The sequence below is a fragment of the Eleutherodactylus coqui genome, chromosome 7, assembly GCF_035609145.1.
Source record: "Eleutherodactylus coqui strain aEleCoq1 chromosome 7, aEleCoq1.hap1, whole genome shotgun sequence".
Taxonomy (NCBI): Eukaryota; Metazoa; Chordata; class Amphibia; order Anura; family Eleutherodactylidae; genus Eleutherodactylus; species Eleutherodactylus coqui.
The window spans coordinates 72,982,359-73,002,184 of NC_089843.1; the positions used below are offsets into that span (position 1 = coordinate 72,982,359).

At 41.7% G+C, this 19,826-nt stretch overlaps 1 protein-coding gene and 1 long non-coding RNA gene across 4 annotated transcripts in view; one reads left to right on the forward strand and one right to left on the reverse strand.

Moving 5' to 3' along the window:
• The first annotated feature begins 3,420 nt into the window (after positions 1 to 3,420).
• LOC136573335 (uncharacterized) lies at positions 3,421 to 9,068 on the forward strand. Its single transcript, XR_010785873.1, has 3 exons — positions 3,421 to 3,536; positions 3,656 to 3,805; positions 8,621 to 9,068. It is a non-coding gene; the product is annotated as an uncharacterized lncRNA (long non-coding RNA).
• A 6,079-nt stretch (positions 9,069 to 15,147) lies between these two features.
• TBC1D19 (TBC1 domain family member 19) overlaps positions 15,148 to 19,826 on the reverse strand; it is a 168,334-nt gene continuing 163,655 nt past the window's right edge. For 2 of the 3 annotated variants that reach the window (XM_066574627.1, XM_066574624.1), the window contains one exon: positions 15,148 to 15,544. In XM_066574627.1, coding sequence (XP_066430724.1) covers positions 15,470 to 15,544 — 75 coding nt within the window. In that variant the 3' untranslated portion in view covers positions 15,148 to 15,469. The remainder of the gene's footprint in view (positions 15,545 to 19,826) is intronic. The other variant, XM_066574626.1, reaches the window with a different exon arrangement.

Consider the following 19,826-nt stretch of genomic DNA (forward strand, 5'->3'; position numbering starts at 1 on the left):
TGGTCTGGTGCATCTAAAACAAAAAAATAAAGCAAGTTTGCAAACAGACATGATTAAAAATCTACTGTTTCATGCCTATAACTATAACACAGACCTTTTGGACTCCATGGTTGCAGACTACAACTAAACACATCTGTCTCCTACTATTTGTATTCTGCCAAAAGCAGCAAGAAGTAGGGAGCAAATGGAAGAGAGCTTGACTGCAGGATCAGACTACTCAGGGTTTGTTTGTAGTCTGTTACCATGGAGACACACAGGTTAATATAGGAGCTGTAGACAGACAGCAGTTGGAGATTTTTAAGAAAATCTATTTATTAAGCTCCGTAATTTTTGATGCATTAGAGAGTGCTAGATGTTATGAGGAGTGCATCTCAATGTTCTGTATTTTTTTAAGAGCAAACATACATTTTAATGCCATATATGACTGTAAGTGTGTCCTACTTATGGTGGACAGAGTCTAAAGGTCTTTTTACACTGGCAGATCCATGGGGAAATCATTTAGCCGCATGCAGTTCCGCTGTTGTTGACAACACAGACCAATGTGCTGCCAAGAACAGATGATTTTTGGTGCTGCATAAATAATGTGATCACCCAACAAGCAAGTATTTGTTCATTTGGTGATTGACGGCACCTTCACATGTGCTGAGGATTGGGTAAACAAATGTTCATTCATGATCATCTGCCAGTGTAAATGGCCCATAAAAGATTTGTGGCAAAATAGAAAATTATTCACATGTAGGAGATAATTTTCTGAGCGGTGTGGGTCCGACCACTGGGACCCCCACTGATCCTGAAGGTCCACGAATTTATGAATGGACGAGGTGGTTGCCCATGCCCACTTCAGTGTGAGTGCTGGATGGTATAAGTCCTTGGCAATTTCTGATGCTCCCATTGAAATTAATGGAATGGCAGCACACATATGCTTGGACCCCTCCTTTAACCCCTTAATAACGCAGCCCCCTTTTTTCCCCATTTTCTTGTTTTCCTACCCCCTTTAAAGAAATTGCAACTCCTTTATTTATCCATCGATGTCGCTGTCTGAGGGCTTGTTTTTTTGCGGGACGAGTTGTATTTTTCAATGGTGGTATTTAATGTACTATATAATGTACTGAAAAACTTTTAAAAAATTCTAAGTGGAGTAAAATGAAAAAAAAAATGACATTCCACCATTTTTCAGTGCGTCTCGTTTCTACGGCACACAAACTGCAACAAAAATTACACAATAACTTTATTCTATGGGTCGGTACGATTACTACGATACCAAACATGTATTTTTTTTTTTCTGTACTACCCTTTTTTTTTTCAAAGACATTTAATTGTTTTCCATTATTTTCTGCCGTCATCTTGTGCGCGCAATAACTTTTTTATTTTTTGTCGACATAGTTGAGCGAGGGCTCATTTTTTGCAGGATGTCCTGTAGTTTCCGGTTACCAATTTGGAATACATACGGTTTTTTTGATCGCTTTTTATTGCGTTTTTTCTGGGTAACTGAAAAAGTGCATTTCTGGCGTTTAGTTTTTTTTTTTTGGATGATGTTCACCTTGCGGGGAAAATAATGCACTACTTTGATAGATCGGACTTTTACAAACGCGGCGATACCAAATGATTTACATTTTTATGATAGGTATGGCAAAAGGGGGCTGATTTAAACTTTTATTACTTTTTTTTTTTTTTTTTACAATTAATAAAACTTTATTGATCTTTTTTCACTTTTCTTTTAAGCCCCCCTGGAAGACTACAAATTGCAATGCTTTGATCGCTCCTACAGAATGACGTAATGCTATAGCATTACAGCATACTGCATTCTGAAAGGCAGCCTATTAAGCCACCCTACAGGGATGGCTTGATAGGCAGTCTCCTAAGGCAGCCCTGGGGCCTTTCAAAAGGCCCCCAGTTGCCATGACACCTGATTGGCTCCCCCTTCACTTTTCTTTTAAGCCCCCCTGGAAGACTACAAATTGCAATGCTTTGATCGCTCCTACAGAATGACGTAATGCTATAGCATTACAGCATACTGCATTCTGAAAGGCAGCCTATTAAGCCACCCTACAGGGATGGCTTGATAGGCAGTCTCCTAAGGCAGCCCTGGGGCCTTTCAAAAGGCCCCCAGCTGCCATGACACCTGATTGGCTCCCCCTTCACTTTTCTTTTAAGCCCCCCTGGAAGACTACAAATTGCAATGCTTTGATCGCTCCTACAGAATGACGTAATGCTATAGCATTACAGCATACTGCATTCTGAAAGGCAGCCTATTAAGCCACCCTACAGGGATGGCTTGATAGGCAGTCTCCTAAGGCAGCCCTGGGGCCTTTCAAAAGGCCCCCAGCTGCCATGACACCTGATTGGCTCCCCCGATCTCACTGCGGGGGGTGGGGGCGGGGGGCGTAAGGGACCCCCGAACATCGTTTGGGGGATTTAAATACCGCTGTCAATTCATTTAAAGGGTTAATAGCCGTGCTCGGCTGCACGGCCAATTGCAGCTATTGCCCGCGGATGCCAGCTGTAATAAACAGCTGACGCCCGCACTGTATGAAGAGAGGTTGCCCCGCGACCTCTCTTCATACATACTCCAACGCTCCAGGACGTTAATGTACGTCCTGGAGTGGGAAAGGGTTAATACCAAGGAGGACAATGTAGGTCTACAAAAGGACCTAGATAACCTGGGAACTTGAGTAGAAAAATGGCAAATGAAGTTCAATATTGATAAATGGGCAGGAGAAACGGATGTCACCAATATACATTAAATGGGGTACTGCCAGGGAAAAGTGATATGGAAAAAGACCCGGGGGTACTAGTGGACTGTAGATTTAACTGGAGCAATCAATGCCAGTCAGCTGCTGCAAAAGCAAATAAGTCTTGTGGTGCAATTTTTCAACAAATCCCCACTTGTAGGACAATCTGTGCCTACAAGTGAGGATTTGTTGAAAAACAACTCTAAAATTCACATTACATTGTACAGTAACTGGGGGCAGACTATCTATATAGATTTTGCCTTTACTGTTATGAACATGAGATCTTACACATTGCTTTGGCATTACAGATGATAGTTTTCTTAGGAGTTTACCATAGCAAAATACTTCAGCAAACATTTGTGGGCCTATATAAGCCGTGTCTTCTCCAAACCAAACTCCGTTCCGAGAGTTCTGCCCAAAAATAGCAACACTCTGCACAATCAGTTTGACGTCCTGAGTTTCTGATTGTTTTGTGTACTTGAAATAGCCTGAAAAGATCTTCATAGCTTGGGTCATTATGGAAAAATACCTTTACGAATGTGTTCCCTCAGTCTCAAGAAGTATGAAGTCAGTTATAAGAAGGGTTGTAGCTTCACATTCTGGCTCATGCCACGACATGAAATGGATATAATCAATGTAGTTACGACATGTCCCTGAGGCACATACAGTCAACCTCATTACTAAAGTAGGATGCATCATCATAGACACCATTAACACAGCCTCCCTCCGGCTTCCAAGGATGTGGTACTACTCCCATATCCTGAATAACAATGTCTGTCCTGTCTTCACGCTGTAAATAACGAGGTTGGCTGATGAAGCTTCTGTAATGAGTGCTTTCATTTTTCTACATACGAGCAGCACATGGAGATGTTTGCTGTGATAACATTTTGCGCATGTTATTATGTCCTTCTCTCATTACACAGGTGACACGGGATGTGTGTGTGTTGTTCTTGGCTGTCCAGTAATGAATTATATGAGAAGTTCCTGAGCTGTGACACGAATAGCTACTATATCAGTGATGGATGGGCCTGTATCATGATCAAAACACTGCACTATACAAGATCTTAATAAATGTAAGTAAATTATATACAGTGCTTGTTTGGGTGGAATTGTTTTGGCGCAACTTTTCCCCTCTATGGAAAAAAACTAGATTAGATATTCGAAAACAGATTTTGACAGTGAGGGTGATCAATGAGTGGAACAGGTTGCCATGAGAGGTGGTGAGTTCAATGGAAGTGTTCAAACAAAGGACATCTGTCTGTGATGATTTAGTGAATCCTGCATTGAGCAGGGGTTGGACCCGATAACCCTGGAGGTCCCTTCCAACTTTACTATTCTATGATTCCATAAACATAACACATATACAATAGCAGAACTAAGTGACTGTGTTGCAGTAGAGGAGTCAGAAGGAGGATGATTCATGTGGCTCCACAAGACACTACCGCACAGAGAAAGACCATTATCTGGCCGAGTGGACCTAACCTACATCCACCAGGGGTGGTGGGGCTGTCTTTTCTGGTGTTGCCTGTGTGTGTGTGTATATATTATATATATATGTGTGTGTGTGTATGCATAATATATATATATATATATATGGGTGTACTGATTTAATATATTAGTATATGAGGAGGAAGAGGTCATCTGTGTAATATCCTACTGCATGAGGAGCAGGTTGTCTGTGTATTATATTGGTATATGAGGAGGAGGTCATCTGTGTAATATTAGTATTTGAGGAGGAAGTTGTCTGTGTAAGATATTATCTGAGGTCTGTGTAATACTGACCTCAAAAACTCACCAACTTCCCCTATAATTTTTGTTGCCAATAGCAACCAATCACAGCTGATTTTTCCCTTGTTATACTGCTGAGGTAAAATGAAAGCTGCGCTGTGATTGGTTGCTATGGGCAACACAGATTTCCTTTTGGACAGCTTTCATAAGAGTGAGTGCTGAGCTCATTTCTGTGTGGTACATAGTGGCTGAGTGCTGGTGGGAAGCCGTGTGGTAGTTAGAGCAGAGGAGGAGGTTGTCTGTGTAAGAAATTATCTGAGGAGCAGGAGGTCTGTGTAATATATTAGTATTTGAGGAGGAGGAGGTTGTATATGTAATAGATTAGTGTATGATGAGGAGGAGGTCATCTGTGTAATCTAAGACTGCGAAATAAAAACCATCTGCTCAAGTGCAACTCCAGCATTCCCTCCTCCATCCCCCCCAGGGGTAGTGGGGCTGTCTTGTCCCCCCCCCCCCACCCCCAAATTTGTCCCTATGTGATGACTTATATATGTACTAAGTTTGGTTGAAATTGCTCTAGGCATTCATGAGTTTTTGTGGCACATACACATATCCATATATCCTAACCACTGCATACTGGAACACCTCAGAAGACCTATAACTTGGTAGCAACTCTAACCGAATCATCCAGCCATCACAATTTGCTCTTTGTCAAAGTTGCTCTCAGATCTTTACATTTGCCCATTTTTCTATCTTCCAACATACCATATCACAACCTCAAGAACTGACTGTTCACTTGCTGCTCAGCCCTTGAATGGTGCCATTGTCATGAGATAATCAATGTCACTCATGCTCTGGGGCCTCCAGATGAAAAATGGCTCCTTTTAGTTACTCTCCACTCTGGCTGAAAGATGAGGATCCCAAACAATGGACTCCCATCTATGAACTCAGAATTTCCCAAAATAATTTTCTATACCAGCTAGCTCCTCTGAAGACTCTAAGTGCATAGATAACAAAGGGTATAAAAACATGACTTCAGGAAATGTCATAGAAATGAGTGATGTAAGTACAAGGGTCCTTATGCATAAAACATGCCTGTTTAACCAACAACCACCAATTAGATCCCTTCTCTCATTTTAAAATGAGTTGAGCTGAAAAGCTGTAACTTGACTGATATCTGTGTATGACACTGTTAATTTTTTCCCCATCAGCTTTTAGGCATCCTCTTATCTTTAATGTGCTGTATTCTGTATTCATACAGTAAATATATGCTATGCTCACATGTTGTAAATTCCATGCCCAAATCCGGACAGAATCCACAAGCATTTTACCAACAATTCATGTAAATGGGCTATTATATGCGCTATTCATATTGTTTCAAAAAATGTTAAAATCTGCATACCTGTTCAATATTGGCACAGATTCTGCACTGAAAAACTGCAGATTAGCTCCACCGAACCTCAATGGAGGAAATCCACATGCAGATCCGCATGCCAATCCATGACAGAAAACAATAGTTTCAGCTGTGGAACTCTGCCACTGGCAGCCTTTGGCCGAATCACAGTGGATTAACCCATTGCAAATTGTGACCATATGAACATACCCTAAGGGTGCAGGACCTGGGTGCACAAATTCAGCTTTGGGTCACACCCCTTACCACATTTGATGACTGCTGGCCACCATTACTACATTTGATGACTGCTAATCATGGTCTGCTCAAAGCTTTTTGCAGTATCATTGGCTGTCCTACTAGGCCCATCTATACAACACCAGCAACCAGGGATGTTGCAAAAGTGTGAGAGGATTAGAGGCATGAGCTCCAAAACTCATCACCCCCTCCTCCATCAGTAAAAAATACACATCTATCTGTCTATCTCTCTCACATCTATCTACTTACCTATCTACCTATGGCCATATCTACAAGACAACTTTTATAGTTGTCTTGTAGATAACAACTTTTAACAGTTAGTTAGATACAGCAATTTAGCTCTAGGATACCTCAAAATAATGCTGTCACCATATAATAGTCAGTCACCAGCTCTACACATAGCAAAAAACATGACAGCATCTAAGGTGCAAATACAAAAAGTCTTCATTCCTTTTAAGAACACAGCAGCAACCTTCTAAATCACAAGGTCTTTGTCAAGCATATGAATACATAAAAGTGTCTCATATAGTTACCCATATAGCTATAACATGTAACTATATATATGAGACACTTTTATGTATTTGTGTTCTTGACAAAGACCTTGTTGTTGAAACGTTGCTGCTATGTTCTTGAAGGAATAAAGACTTTTTATATTTGGAGTCTTTATGGGTAAAAATACATGGAGGGAAAACAGCAATAAAATCCACATAGGGGTTTTCTATAGATCACCAAATATAACAGAAGCTACTGAAAATCTATTACTGGAGCAAATAGATGAAATGGCAAATCACAATGAAGTAATTATTATTGGGGACCTTAACTATCTGGAGATGGACTAGGAACCTGAAACCTGCGGAAATAGAGGCCATAATATAATGTATTTCAACTCGTCTTTTAAGAGAATTTTATATAGGGGAGCTACAAAAATACTAAACTTTAGGAAGGTAAAGATTGAGCAGCTCAGAGATGCCCTAAACCATATTGACTGGGATAATGTCTTAAAAAATAAGACTAAAGACAATATATGGGAGATGTTTAAAAACATCCAGAATACTTACTGTGAGAGGTTCAAACCTTACAGGAATAAAAGGGTTAGGAATAGGAGAAAACCAATCTGGCTCAATAGAGATGTAAAGAGGACAATAAAGTGTTTAAAATACTAAAACAAGAAAGCAGCAAAGCAGCACCAAAAACCTATAAGGAAAAAAAATAAATGATGTAAAAAGCAGATAAAAGCAGCAAAGGTGAAGACAGAGAGACTCATTGGCACAGAGAGTAAAACTAATCTTAAACTGTTCTTCAACTACATAAATAGTAAAAAGATTAATACTGAAAGCGTTTGCCCTTTAATAAATAATGTAGGAAAAATTGTAGAGGGCGATGAGGTAAAAACAAATCTATTAAATAACGTTTTCTCAAGTGTATTCACACAGGAAAAGGAAATGTCAGATGAGATGCAAAGTAATAAAGTAACTCCCTACTAAATGTCACCAGCCTAGCCTAGGAAGAAGGGCAGACAAATCACTGCATCCTGATGGCATACGCTGCCAGGTTTTAACCCTTTGCAATCCATTTTTGGATTCAGGGTTTCCTAGGAAGCTTACTTTTTCTGCCATTATACAATGGCGACATCTGCTGCCTAGAGCCAGTACTGTGGTATGGGACATGCTGGAGAGGCCCCCGACAACAGAGCGGCCATTAATCTACAGTAATAGTACCATGTCGGACGTCTTTCGACATTGGAGCTGTGCAGCCTTCAATCAGAATGTCTTTAGACATCAGTGGATTGGAAAGGGTTAAATGAAATAAGCAATGTGATACACAGACCCTTGTTTCTTATATAAGGACTGATAACTGGGCTGAACTGAGTGGACATGTGGCATTTTTCAGCCTTACATACTGTGTATATGTGCACCTTGGATGCTGTCACATTTTTTCTATGATTCCATATTGGATCCATGGATTCTGGTTCTAGGTGACTATGCATATGTTGCCTCACTATTGAAGTGTTCGGCTTTGTTTTACTGGCACAGTGTTTGTTTCACCGACTCTACACAGTGATGGTGATTACATTGCATTTAGGATTACTTTACACAGAACACCTGTAAGGGCCATAAGCACATAAAAGCTGTCCCAAGGACTATTGCTTCTGCGCTTTCACACAGCAGCGATAGTTGTTCAGTGATTAGAAACAGAGTGAGTTGGAGATCTCTTTCGGTCACCTGCTTCCATTCACTGTGAAGAGGTAGTCATTCAAAGATGAACTACTGCCTGTTTACACTGAGAGCGAGTCGCTCACTAGTCATTTAGTTTCAGTAAGCCAAAACAAAGTGACTAGCAACTACTGAGCGATTTCTTGTTTAATACCTTGTTGGGTACCAAGAACTGAAAATCGCTAATTTAAGTGATTTTTTTTTGTTGATCGTTATACTTTGTAAAGCTACCCTTACCTTCAGTGATCTCAGACAACATCTCTCCGATGATGACATTGTTGTTTATTATTACTTTCCAGATCAATTTCCAGTTCAAAGTTATCCCTCAAGACCCAAACCATACAGTCTGCAGTCAACTGTACCTGTACCCATACCTAAACCATGCTGTGTATAGCTGCAAAACAAATTTACATATATGATCTAGCTCCTTGGCATAAACTTTCCAAACATGACTTGTTTCCTGGACTACATGAAAATAACAGTGACATTACCAAGAACTAGACGTCCCTCAGAAGTTGCTACAAAAGAAATGAGGGCACAGAAGAATATTGGTCCGGAGGCTGCCAAGAGATCTATGGAAACATCAAAGGAGCTGCAGGAATTTCTAGCAAGTACTGGCTGTGTAATGCATGTGACTACCATCTCCCGTATTCTTTATATGTCTGGGCTGTGGGGTAGGGGGCAAGACGGAAGCCTTTTCTAACAAAGAAAAACATCTAAGCCCTGCTATGTTTTGCCAAAAACTACATTAAGGCCTCCTTCCCACGAGCGTGACGGGGTCCGCCGCGTAATATTACGCAGTGAAGCCCGTCACGGCGCCCCCCAGAGCCCCTATACTTACCTGCGGGAGATAGCGTGAAATCGCTTCCCCGCCCACCACCGCCGCGTCACCGCCCGTCACCGCCCACCACCGCCGCGTCACCAGCCGTGTCACGTGCACGGCCGGCCGTGTCACGTGACGCGGCCGGACGCGTCATTTGGCGTCATATGACGCGCGGCGGTGGGCGGGAAAGCGTTTTTTCACGCTATCTCCCGCTGGTTACAGCGGGAGATAGCGTGAACGGACGGCTTCCATTGACTTCAATGGAAGCCGTCAGTGCGTACAGCCCGTCCTCACCCGCAGAAAATAGAGCATGCTGCGGGTGAGGACGGGAGAAATCGCGGTGCGTAATTCCGCGCTGGAATTACGCATCGTGAGCATTGTGCTATTAGGTTCAATAGAACCTAATAGCTGCGGGCAACGCAGCGGATTTTCGCCGCGATTTACGCGGCGGAAATCCGTTCGTGGGAAGGAGGCCTAAGTCTCACAAGAGTATGTGGGAGAACGGGTTATGGTCTGATGAGACCAAGGGGGAACTTTTGGTCCATAATTTCAAAAAGTATGTTTGGCACAAAGCCAACACTTGGCATCACCAAAAGTTTTGGAATGGCCCAGCCAGAGCCTAAACCTGAATACTATTGAAGATCTGTGGGTTGACTAGGGCGCTACACATGAGATGTCCTCGCAATCTGACAGATTCAGAGCACTTTTGCAAGGAAGAGTAGGCAAAGATTACCAAGTCAAGATGTGGAGGGCGGATAAGGATACATCAACAAAGCACTTGTTTCGGGGTGTGTATATTTATGTAACCACATTATTTTAGTTTTCTTTATAATTTTCCACCTTAAAAGATTTCAGTTTTTTAAATAGAATTGTACAGATAACGGGTCACATTGAAGGTGGAAATAAATCTGAACTGATTCATCTTTATCCGATCTTTTTAACATGACAAAAACATGGCATTTTAATAGAGATGTGTAGACTTTTTATATCCACTGTATATAGTTATATACAGGAGATACGCAGGTTATACCAGCATGCTCCAAATCACTATATACAGGAGATGTATGACTTAAACTAGCTGTACATACATATATAATTATATACAGGAGATACCCAGGTTATATCAGCATGCTCCAAATCGGTATAAACAGGAGATGTATAACTTAAACTAGCTGCACATATATAATTACATACAGGAGATGCCCAGGTTGTACCAGCATGCTCCATATCACTATATACAGGGAGATGTATATTTTATAACAGCTGTACATATATAATTCTATACAGAAGATACCCAGGTTATACCAGAATGCTCCATATTACCAGCCCATGCACAGCAACTCTGGGTGCGGTTATATGCATGGAGGATATCACATCTTCTGGTTGCGGGCCTTAAGCTGTAGCTAAGCGCCCAACTCTTCCACCAGCTTGTCCTCCACTAAGAGCACACCACCGGTGGAGGAGTGGGGCGTTCAGCAGCAGCATGAGGCTGGCAACTGGAAGATGTGGTAACCTCTATGCAGATAACAGCCCAGAGTTGTAGTGCAGAGGGCCGCGCACAGCGTGGTGGAAGGGGGTTCTCATGGGTGCTGTGCTACAGTGGCAAGGGGAGCCCGTATAGCTATGCCACTAGGTGCATGCATACATGGTGGATTTGCAGTGTAAGTCTGCAGTCAATTACAGTACATATCGATGGGGTTTTGAGAATCTATTTTCGCCCAAAAATCGAAGAATAGGACACGCTGTGATGTGTCAGAGTAAAAAAATGGTTCTTGTGCCATTTCCATCCGGTCTCTAGACTGACCCCAACCAACAATAACCATGTATATCCTTAGGTAACCAAGTATCTAAGGCTATCATCTTCAAGTTAATGGTGATGCGTTAAGGACTTTATCCTTAGGTGTTGTCACAGTTATAGTGTTCATCTGCCCCTCTGTGAACGAGGATGCCATTTACACAGTACAGGCTACTATAAATTGTACCAATACTCTGCTGATGCCACTTAGAGTGAAGCAACGGGGATGATTCGTTTTTCCTTTCACTGGCCCATTTTATTTTAGGAATGATTAGCATTTGCAAATGTAGCAATCCCGAAATATAATCTTAGGTAACTGCTCAAAATGCAATTTTCTGCTAATAAATAAATAATATATATATATGTCTAAATTGGGGCACTGCTTTCACTCCCACTGTCTGTTTTCCACAACATGCAAACAACCAGGAGTTTTAATTCAGGTTGAAATCATCTTTTCTTGCCTCTCGTTGCTAAACTTTGCTTTGTTGTTCTAGAGAGTTTTTTGTGTCTTTCATATATATGGATAATTTTAGAAAGCTCATTAATCTCTTACGTACAGTAGCTTGGCCAGTGGATTAGGTTCACTTCAGTGAAAGTTAAGAAATGCCTGTCTAATACCCAGTGTTTGAAATGTTAGATTATAATAACCTCTGGAATGACCTGTGTGGATATATTAAGATAAGGAAAGGCTTTGAAAAAGAATTTAAATCTTTTTGGCATAGATTAAGAATATCAGTGAGGGCGCAGAAAAGCAGAACATGTTTATGGCTACAGACAAGAGAGGAAAGAAAGGGAAGGAATTCAAAAATGAAATTCTCTTCATATCAGGATACAAGTGATGAAATGCTGACCCTCTTCACCTTGGCACCAGCTAAATAAGACATGACCTTGGACTACACTTACATACACCTTAGTATCTTAGAACCTGAAGTACAGGGGGTCACGTAAAATGGTGGTTGGGAACACCATCCTGTGTGGTGTATGTTGCTAAGGTAAAAAGGGCAAATCAGTAAAAGGGCGGGGTCCAACACGGAGGCCATTTTAAAAGCCGCCATCTTGGAACCAATTGACATTTTGAAATGGGAAGGGGTGCATGTGACATATGTAACTGATTGATAATTTGATGAGCAATCTAAATCTGTGCATAAATGTGACATAACTTTATTTCTGCCAAGGCCATTATCAATTTTCTCTTTGTTATAGACACAAATATAGTTATGAGATTAACACGCAAGGAAAGGATACAGATTATTTCAATTTCTGGAGAGCACAGTACTAGAGTCATTGCAGCAGATTTCAATGGTTGGCACCCTTACAAACCACCCATCTGCCTGGCACAGTTGGCAAATTGTTTGCCAAATTTCGCCAAACAGGTTCTTTGTTGGACCTCTGAGTGAATTAATATCTAGATCTTAGCCGTCCCTCCTATTCCCTGTTGTTCTGTCTTATTTCTCTCTAATTTCTGTCTCATTTCAGTTAGCTAGTTGTTTCTTCTAGATAACAGGATGTTTACCAAACAACAGTCAACATCCTTGGATAGAAGTCTCATCATAAGCAGGATATCAGGAAAACACTGGTGAGCGCAACCTAACAGCGGGCTATGCCTAGAGATATGACGCATCAGCCCGTGATCACTTCATGTCCAGAAGATGACCAGTTATCTAAGACTGATGCAGCACTTTCTAATGCGCATGTCTGCTACCCTATGACATAAAGCCATCTGCATTCTGCTATAAAACCCACGCCTGATAATAAAAGAGTAGAGACTTGTACAGACCATACCCAATTTGGCACCCACATTATATTCCAACAGCGCAGTTGCACTAACATCTCCAAAATTCCACGTAACAAAACTGCCAAGGATGAAGCAAAAATAATGGCCATCTTGGCTTTCTTCTGCAATGGGCAAACTGGCTATGCACAAATGGCATCCGTAGAAGATCGATTTTCTGCATCCTCTCAATAAGGACGTGTTGAATTTACGGAATGGGTGTCACAGCGATTGCAATGGGACCCACATTTCACAGAGACAGTATTTTCAGTGATGAAGCAACTTCAACTTTGGAGTTGAACAAACAAAACCTTCACTACTATTCCAACACAAACCTGCACTGGTCAGATCCCTACAAGTCATGTTGTGGTGCAGTATTTGGGGTACAAAGACAGCGGGCATATTCTTCATCGACAGCAACCTTACTGCTGCCAAGTATCTGTAAATGTTACACGATGAGGTATTCCTGTCACTGTGCAATGGAGATGGCACATTCCCAGTGTTCTTCCAGCAGGATGGTGACCCCTGACATTATGAATGTGAAGTTAACGAGTTTTTGGATGAGCAGTTTCTGGGGAAGTGGATTGGACATCGTGGCTAGTGTAGTGGCCCCCAATCTTACCCCTTTGGACTTCCACCTGTGGGATCATGTCATGTCCAGGGTTCACGCAGTAAAAATCTACAGTGTGGCGCACATGCAACAACAGATCTTGGATGCCTGTGCAAGCATTTTTGCTGAGGTATTGTTCTAAGTACATTGTGAATAGGAGAAGAGAATAGCCTTGATGAATAGAAACAACAGGGAGCACATTGAGCATATCTGTAGTGGATCCTTGGTGTGTTCCATGACCAGGAAATGTTAATAACTTTGTCAGGAATAAAGATAGATGAAATTTAAGCACAGGTTGGGAGTTCTCATCAAATTCTCTACCAGATACACGTCACATGCACCCATTCCATTTTGAAAATATCTACTTGGTTCTAAGATCAAGGCTCTCAAAATGGCTGCTGCGTTGGACAACACCCCCAACAGATATTCCCCCTTCCCATTAGCAACATGGCACACACAGGATGGTATTCCCAACCACTGTTTACTTATTCAGGTGTCTCCATACCTTTGGACAACCCTGTACGGTAATACCATAGGCACCAATGACAGCCATTACATTTTCATATTAGGGAATTACATTGTATATCTATATTATTAGAACTATCCCCTGCACAAACTGCAGTGATGCAACAATAGTCAGTGAAACCACAGAATAAATATTCCCTGCATGTTACCGGTTTTCTAATCAGCTGGCAGACGATATTTAAGTACAGCAGCCTTGACTTCTCACCACCTAAACATCTCATAATCACTCTCTGTTTACGTATGATTATTCGTGGACATGTTCTCCAGTAATTCTTCACCCTGGTTAAACATGCTCAGTTCATCCCGACTTCATTTTTATGTAATTGCTCTGTGCTGGTCTTCAACATACAGGGTGAGCATGGGCAGGGCAGGCTGTGTCTTTGCTCTCTATCTCCTGCATTAAGTATTGTGCTACATTTTTTTACTACTTTCCACTGGATGCTGCCATTTTACCTTGCCCTTAACCTAAATGACCAACATTACCTTTTCAGAAGCCACCTTGCTTCCTATTTAGGCCTACTTAAAGGGGTTGTCTCGCGGCAGCAAGTGGGGTTATACACTTCTGTATGGCCATATTAATGCACTTTGTAATGTACATCGTGCATTAAATATGAGCCATACAGAAGTTATTCACTTACCTGCTCCGTTGCTAGCGTCCCCGTCGCCATGGATCCGTCTAATTCTGATGTCTTCTTGTTTTTTTAGACGCGCTTGCGCTGTGCGGTCTTCTCCCCTTCTGCTCGGTCCAGGCACGAGCGGCGTTCTGGCTCCGCCCCCTTCTACGCGTCATCGTGTAGCTCCGCCCCGTCACGTGTGCCGATTCCAGCCAATCAGGAGGCTGGAATCGGCAATGGAACGCACTGAGCCCATGGTGCACCATGGGAGAAGACCCGCAGTGCACCATGGGAGAAAACCGCAGAGCACCCCTGGGAAAGGACCGGCGGCCATCTTGGGAGAAGATTTTTTAAAGTCCTTATTTCGTCGGATCGGTAAGTAGCAAGCGGTTTAAAAACCGCTTTACTTTGCTATTTTATGCCAGGGGGGTGACAGGGGGAATGGGGTAAGGTAAAATTTTGAGGTTTGCCGCCAGACAACCCCTTTAAGCTCACATGGAAAGCCAATCCTCTGCTTGAGTATAGTGACCAAGTTTGTTTGTCCAGCTCCAGTCTGGTCACTAGCTAATGTGTTACTGTAACACTAGTTTTCCCAATCAATCTGCCCCAATATATTTCTCAAAATAGTGGCACTCCTCTGGAGTGTTCTGTAGCGTAGAAGGCCTCAATATACTGCACACGAGACTCAAAAGCAGTGAGAAGTTGTTACTTTTCACCGGGGTACACTTCAACGTCACATTCTCTAAATAGATAGAACAACTAAGATCTAACGAGAAGATGAAGGTTATCGTACTTTATTTACAGTTGTGTTCCGTGCAAAATAAATTAAATACTTAAAAAATAATGATGTTTCAAAAGAAGATTTCTTTCAGACAATACATGCAACTTGCTTGAAAACCTGCAAATACGCATTCGTAAATTCAGTGAAACTAGGTATTTGTGAGCCGAGTCTTGCTTTGGTTGTGTACATTACATAGCTCTTGGCTGCTTCCTGTAGACTGGTGGGAAGATTAGGTGACAACTGCAAACAGAAAAATTTGAAGAAGTGGCATGACTTTCAGAGTTGATATGTCAGCGAGGACCGCCTGAGGAAAGAGAAAAAAATTGCGAATTATTTGGAAGATTGATTACTACAATGTCCCGACCACATAGTGTTCTGGAATAATATTTTAACTGATAAATAATGGCTCTTATAGTAATCGGACTTCAATCTTTCTTTAGTCTGGGAATACAGTACACTAACACAGCAAGTACAGTACAGACTGGCCTAGGAACATTAGGCTGCGGAATAAGTTGGCGCCATACAAATAAAGATTATTATTATTTTCAGTAAAGCATACCTGTCGTTTCTGGCGATTTTTCTGAATAAGCTGTAGTGTATGTACATGATGAACAACACTATATCTGGCCATTATATTGCTTATACACTTTTTTCACCAGTTTTCCTCAATGCTAGACTCCACTGGAGCAGTAAGTTGAGAGTGAATGATCGGTGCAGGAGAGGAGCTTCATAATTGGAGACACATATCTTTATGTAATAAAAACACATTTTCTCAGCTTTACTTGTACTACACATTTTTGAAAAAAATTAAACAGTTTCTGTAGGGATGTAAAAAGTTATCAATTTCTCAAATGTATCTAATAATTCATTATTAGCTACTGGACTCCATGCCATTAAATATTCCTTGTTATCTCAAATATAACAGAGAGGTATATTAGGACTGGCGTTTCATATTACCAATGTTAATAATTGGAGTAAAATGTGCCAAATTTAACAAAAGACCTCTTAATAAATTTGGCACATCTATGGCAGTCATTGCACCAGAACATGCAATCTACACATGGTCTGAACAGGTATGAATTTGCTTTACAATTTGCTGCAATTTCTGGCACAAGTTATAGTAAATCTGCGGGGCTCTGGAGGCCATCCCTCCCACTAAGTCCCACCCACTTTCTGTGAAACCCTGCTTTTTTTTTTAAGTGTTGATGCACTTAATCTTGTAAATTTTTGTGCAACTATCGTGTGCACTAAAATTTAGTAAACTTTTTTATGCCATAAAACTGATGTCACGACTTCTCCCCAAAGAAGTAGCGAGTTCTTTAAAGGGAACCTGTCAGCTGGAACATACTGTCCAAACTGCAGGCATGATGTTATAGAGCAGGAGGGGCTGAGCAGACTGATATATAGTTTATAGGGAAAGATTCAGTAGAACTTGTGTTTTATTCATTTAAATCTCTGCACTTTCTTAGCTAAGCAGCCCAATGGGCGGTCCTATCAGTGACTGACAGGTACGTATGTATGATTGTACATACAAGGGTAACTGTCCATCACTGATAGGGCCGCCTATTGGACTGTTCAGCTAAGAAACTGCAGACATTTAAATGAATAAATCAGAAACTATACAGAATTTTCCCTATAAAACTATATATCAGTCTGCTCCGCTCCTCCGGCTCTATAACATCATGCCTGCAGTCTGGACAGCATGTTCGAGCTGACAGGTTCCCTTTAAATGAAGAGGGAATGGGAAAAAAAAAACATTAAAAGGAGGGGCACAGATAATTCATTAGCTATATCTGAATTAACGCCCGTGTCCTGTCCAAGAAATCAGACGCAAAGAACATAGGATAGCACATGGTCGCCGTCCAATGGTAATAAAGCTCTATATATTGCATACCCTATTCTCGGCCAAGAAAATGGATGAGTATAGGCGATGCAACAATTTTTGTTTCCAAAAGGACTACCAGAGTCCATTTTCTGTCTGTGGAATACATGGAAAGCACATCGTATTATTTGTGGCCGTCTAAATAAACCTTATAGATGTTCTGGGAAATAAGTCTTTAAAATATACAGTGGTTTGACATAACCTTTTTAAACTGCTGATTTTGTTACTACTAATGTCAGTACTGATGTTAATACTTTGACAAATACTTCCAAGAACAGATATCCAAAATGTAACTTAATCAATGCAGGTTTTATGTCATCGTTTATGGTTACGTCTAGCCATCCAAAAACTCTGGGATGCGGTCTACAATTCAATTTATAATACATTGGGTTTACCACTTACGCATCATCCTTGGATATTTATTTTTCATGGAGATCTACAGAATTATACTATCAGTATAAGGGCGCCCACCCACTGGCGATTTTTTTCCCTGCGAAATTCGCATTTTTTTCTCTGCAGGGGTCTATGGGACTTGTAATGTTAAAATCGCGATCGCGCAAAATCGCGATTTCGCGGTAAATTGCGATTTTGCGCGATCGCGATTTTAACATTACAAGTCCCATAGACCCCTGCAGAGAAAAAAATGCTGCGAATTTCGCAGGGAAAAAAATCGCCAGTGGGTGGGCGCCCTTAGAAATAAAATTATAATATACTTCTATCTGCTCATTTGTACATCTCAAGATATACACCCCCTCTCCCCTCCCCCATCGCTCCCCACCTCTATTCCTGCCATTCCCTCCCCTACATATATTGTGGACGAGGAGAAAAAAGAGGGGTGGAGCAAAACCCGTACAGTTGTGTTTGTTGTGAACAATGATACTACATAAGTGGTGAAGAGAATGAAGGGGTAACTTCAATAGTGGAGGTGCTGCCTAACCAGATGACGCACCACCTGGGTGGGCGTGATAGAGTAAGAGAATAGGACTAAAAAACTGGCAGTGGAGAAGGCACAACATTCCAGGTTAAAGCGAATAGGAAGTGACCAAAGGTTTGGGAAACTTCTCCTTTTATTAAATAAAGTACGTGATCACGTATAATATACTTATTATTAACAGTATAAAATGACAATAAATGGCGCGTCTTTAAACATTCACCAATGTATTCCCAATATATAAATATGTTAACCCTTTCCCGCTCCAGGACGTACATTTACATCCTGCAGCGTCGGGGTATGTATGAAGAGAGATCATGGAGCGACCTCTTTTCATACAGCGTGGTCGTCAGCTGTTTATTACTGCTGACACCCGTGGGCAATAGCTGCAATCGGCCGCGCAGCTAATTGCGACTATTAACCCTTTTAATGCCCCAAACGATGTTTGGGAGTCCCGTACAGCTCCCCACGTGAGATCGCAGGGAGCCGTACAGGTGTCATGGCAGCCGAGGTCCTTCTGAAAGCCATGGGGTGGCTTGATAGACTGCCTGTCAAATTGCAGTATAATGTAATGCTATAGCATTACATCATACTGCAGGAGCGATCACTGCATCCCTAATTGTGGTCCCCCAGGGAAGCTAAAAGGGAAAAAAAAAAGTAAAAGTAAGATCAATAAAGTTTTACTAACTGTAAAAAAAAAAAAAAAAAAAAGTAATACAAATTTAAATCACTCACCTTTTGCCATATCTACAATAAAAAAAATCTAAATCATAAAAGAAAAATACATATTTGGTATTCACGCGTTCGTAAAAGTCTGATCTATCAAAGTATCTAAAAAAAAGAACGCTAGAAATGCACTTTTTCCAGTCACCCTGTCTCCCAGAAAAAATGCTATAAAAAGCGATCAAAATGTGGTATGTATTCTGAAATCGGTAATAACGTAAACTACAGGATGTCCCGCAAAAAATGAGCCCTCGCACAACTAAATCGACGGAAAAATAAAAGTTATTGCGCACAGAAGATGGTCCACCACAGTGAGCCGTCAGACATGGGCAGTACAGTTTTTTTTTTAAAATCCTTGCTTTTCCCGTGTTGTCGCTAGGCGGGTACCTGTGACCTTTCCGCAATGTCATGGAAGCTGTCCGTGCAGAATCCTCACTAAAATAGAGCATACTGCGATTTTCCTCCGTGAGCGGAAAATCGCAATTGCTTGCCACTCGTGTACAGGAAAAAAACGCTTTTCCATAGCATTCTATGGGTGGCATTTGCTGCAGAATCCGGACGTGGACGCCCACTCTGGATTCTGCAATGCAAATTCGTCCGTGTGCAAATGGCCTTACTGTAATTTTAATGGTTAATATACTGTAATAAACTTGTACAATATTGAATATCCTACTTTCTTGTAATGTCTATAACTTCGTTAACTAGCCTGGCAGACAATTTTGGTTACCGTATCTGGACTTGAATTCAGCACCCAGAATATGGGCGCCTGCACACGAGCGGAAATTCCTCGGGATTTCCACCGCTGCAAGCCTGCATAGGATTGCGTTAACAAACACAATCCTATGCAGACAGCCGCAGTTTGGCCGCGCGAAAATCTCGCAGAGCCCTGCACAGAAACGACACTCACCCGCTGCCGGCTCCGGTCTGCGCATGCGCCGACTGCCCGGCAGATCAAACAGCCGGAGCCGCGGGCAAGTACGCGCCGCTCTCTGCAGGCGCTCGGGTCGGGTCCCGCGGCGAGAATCCTCGCCGCCAGATCCAACCCGCCTG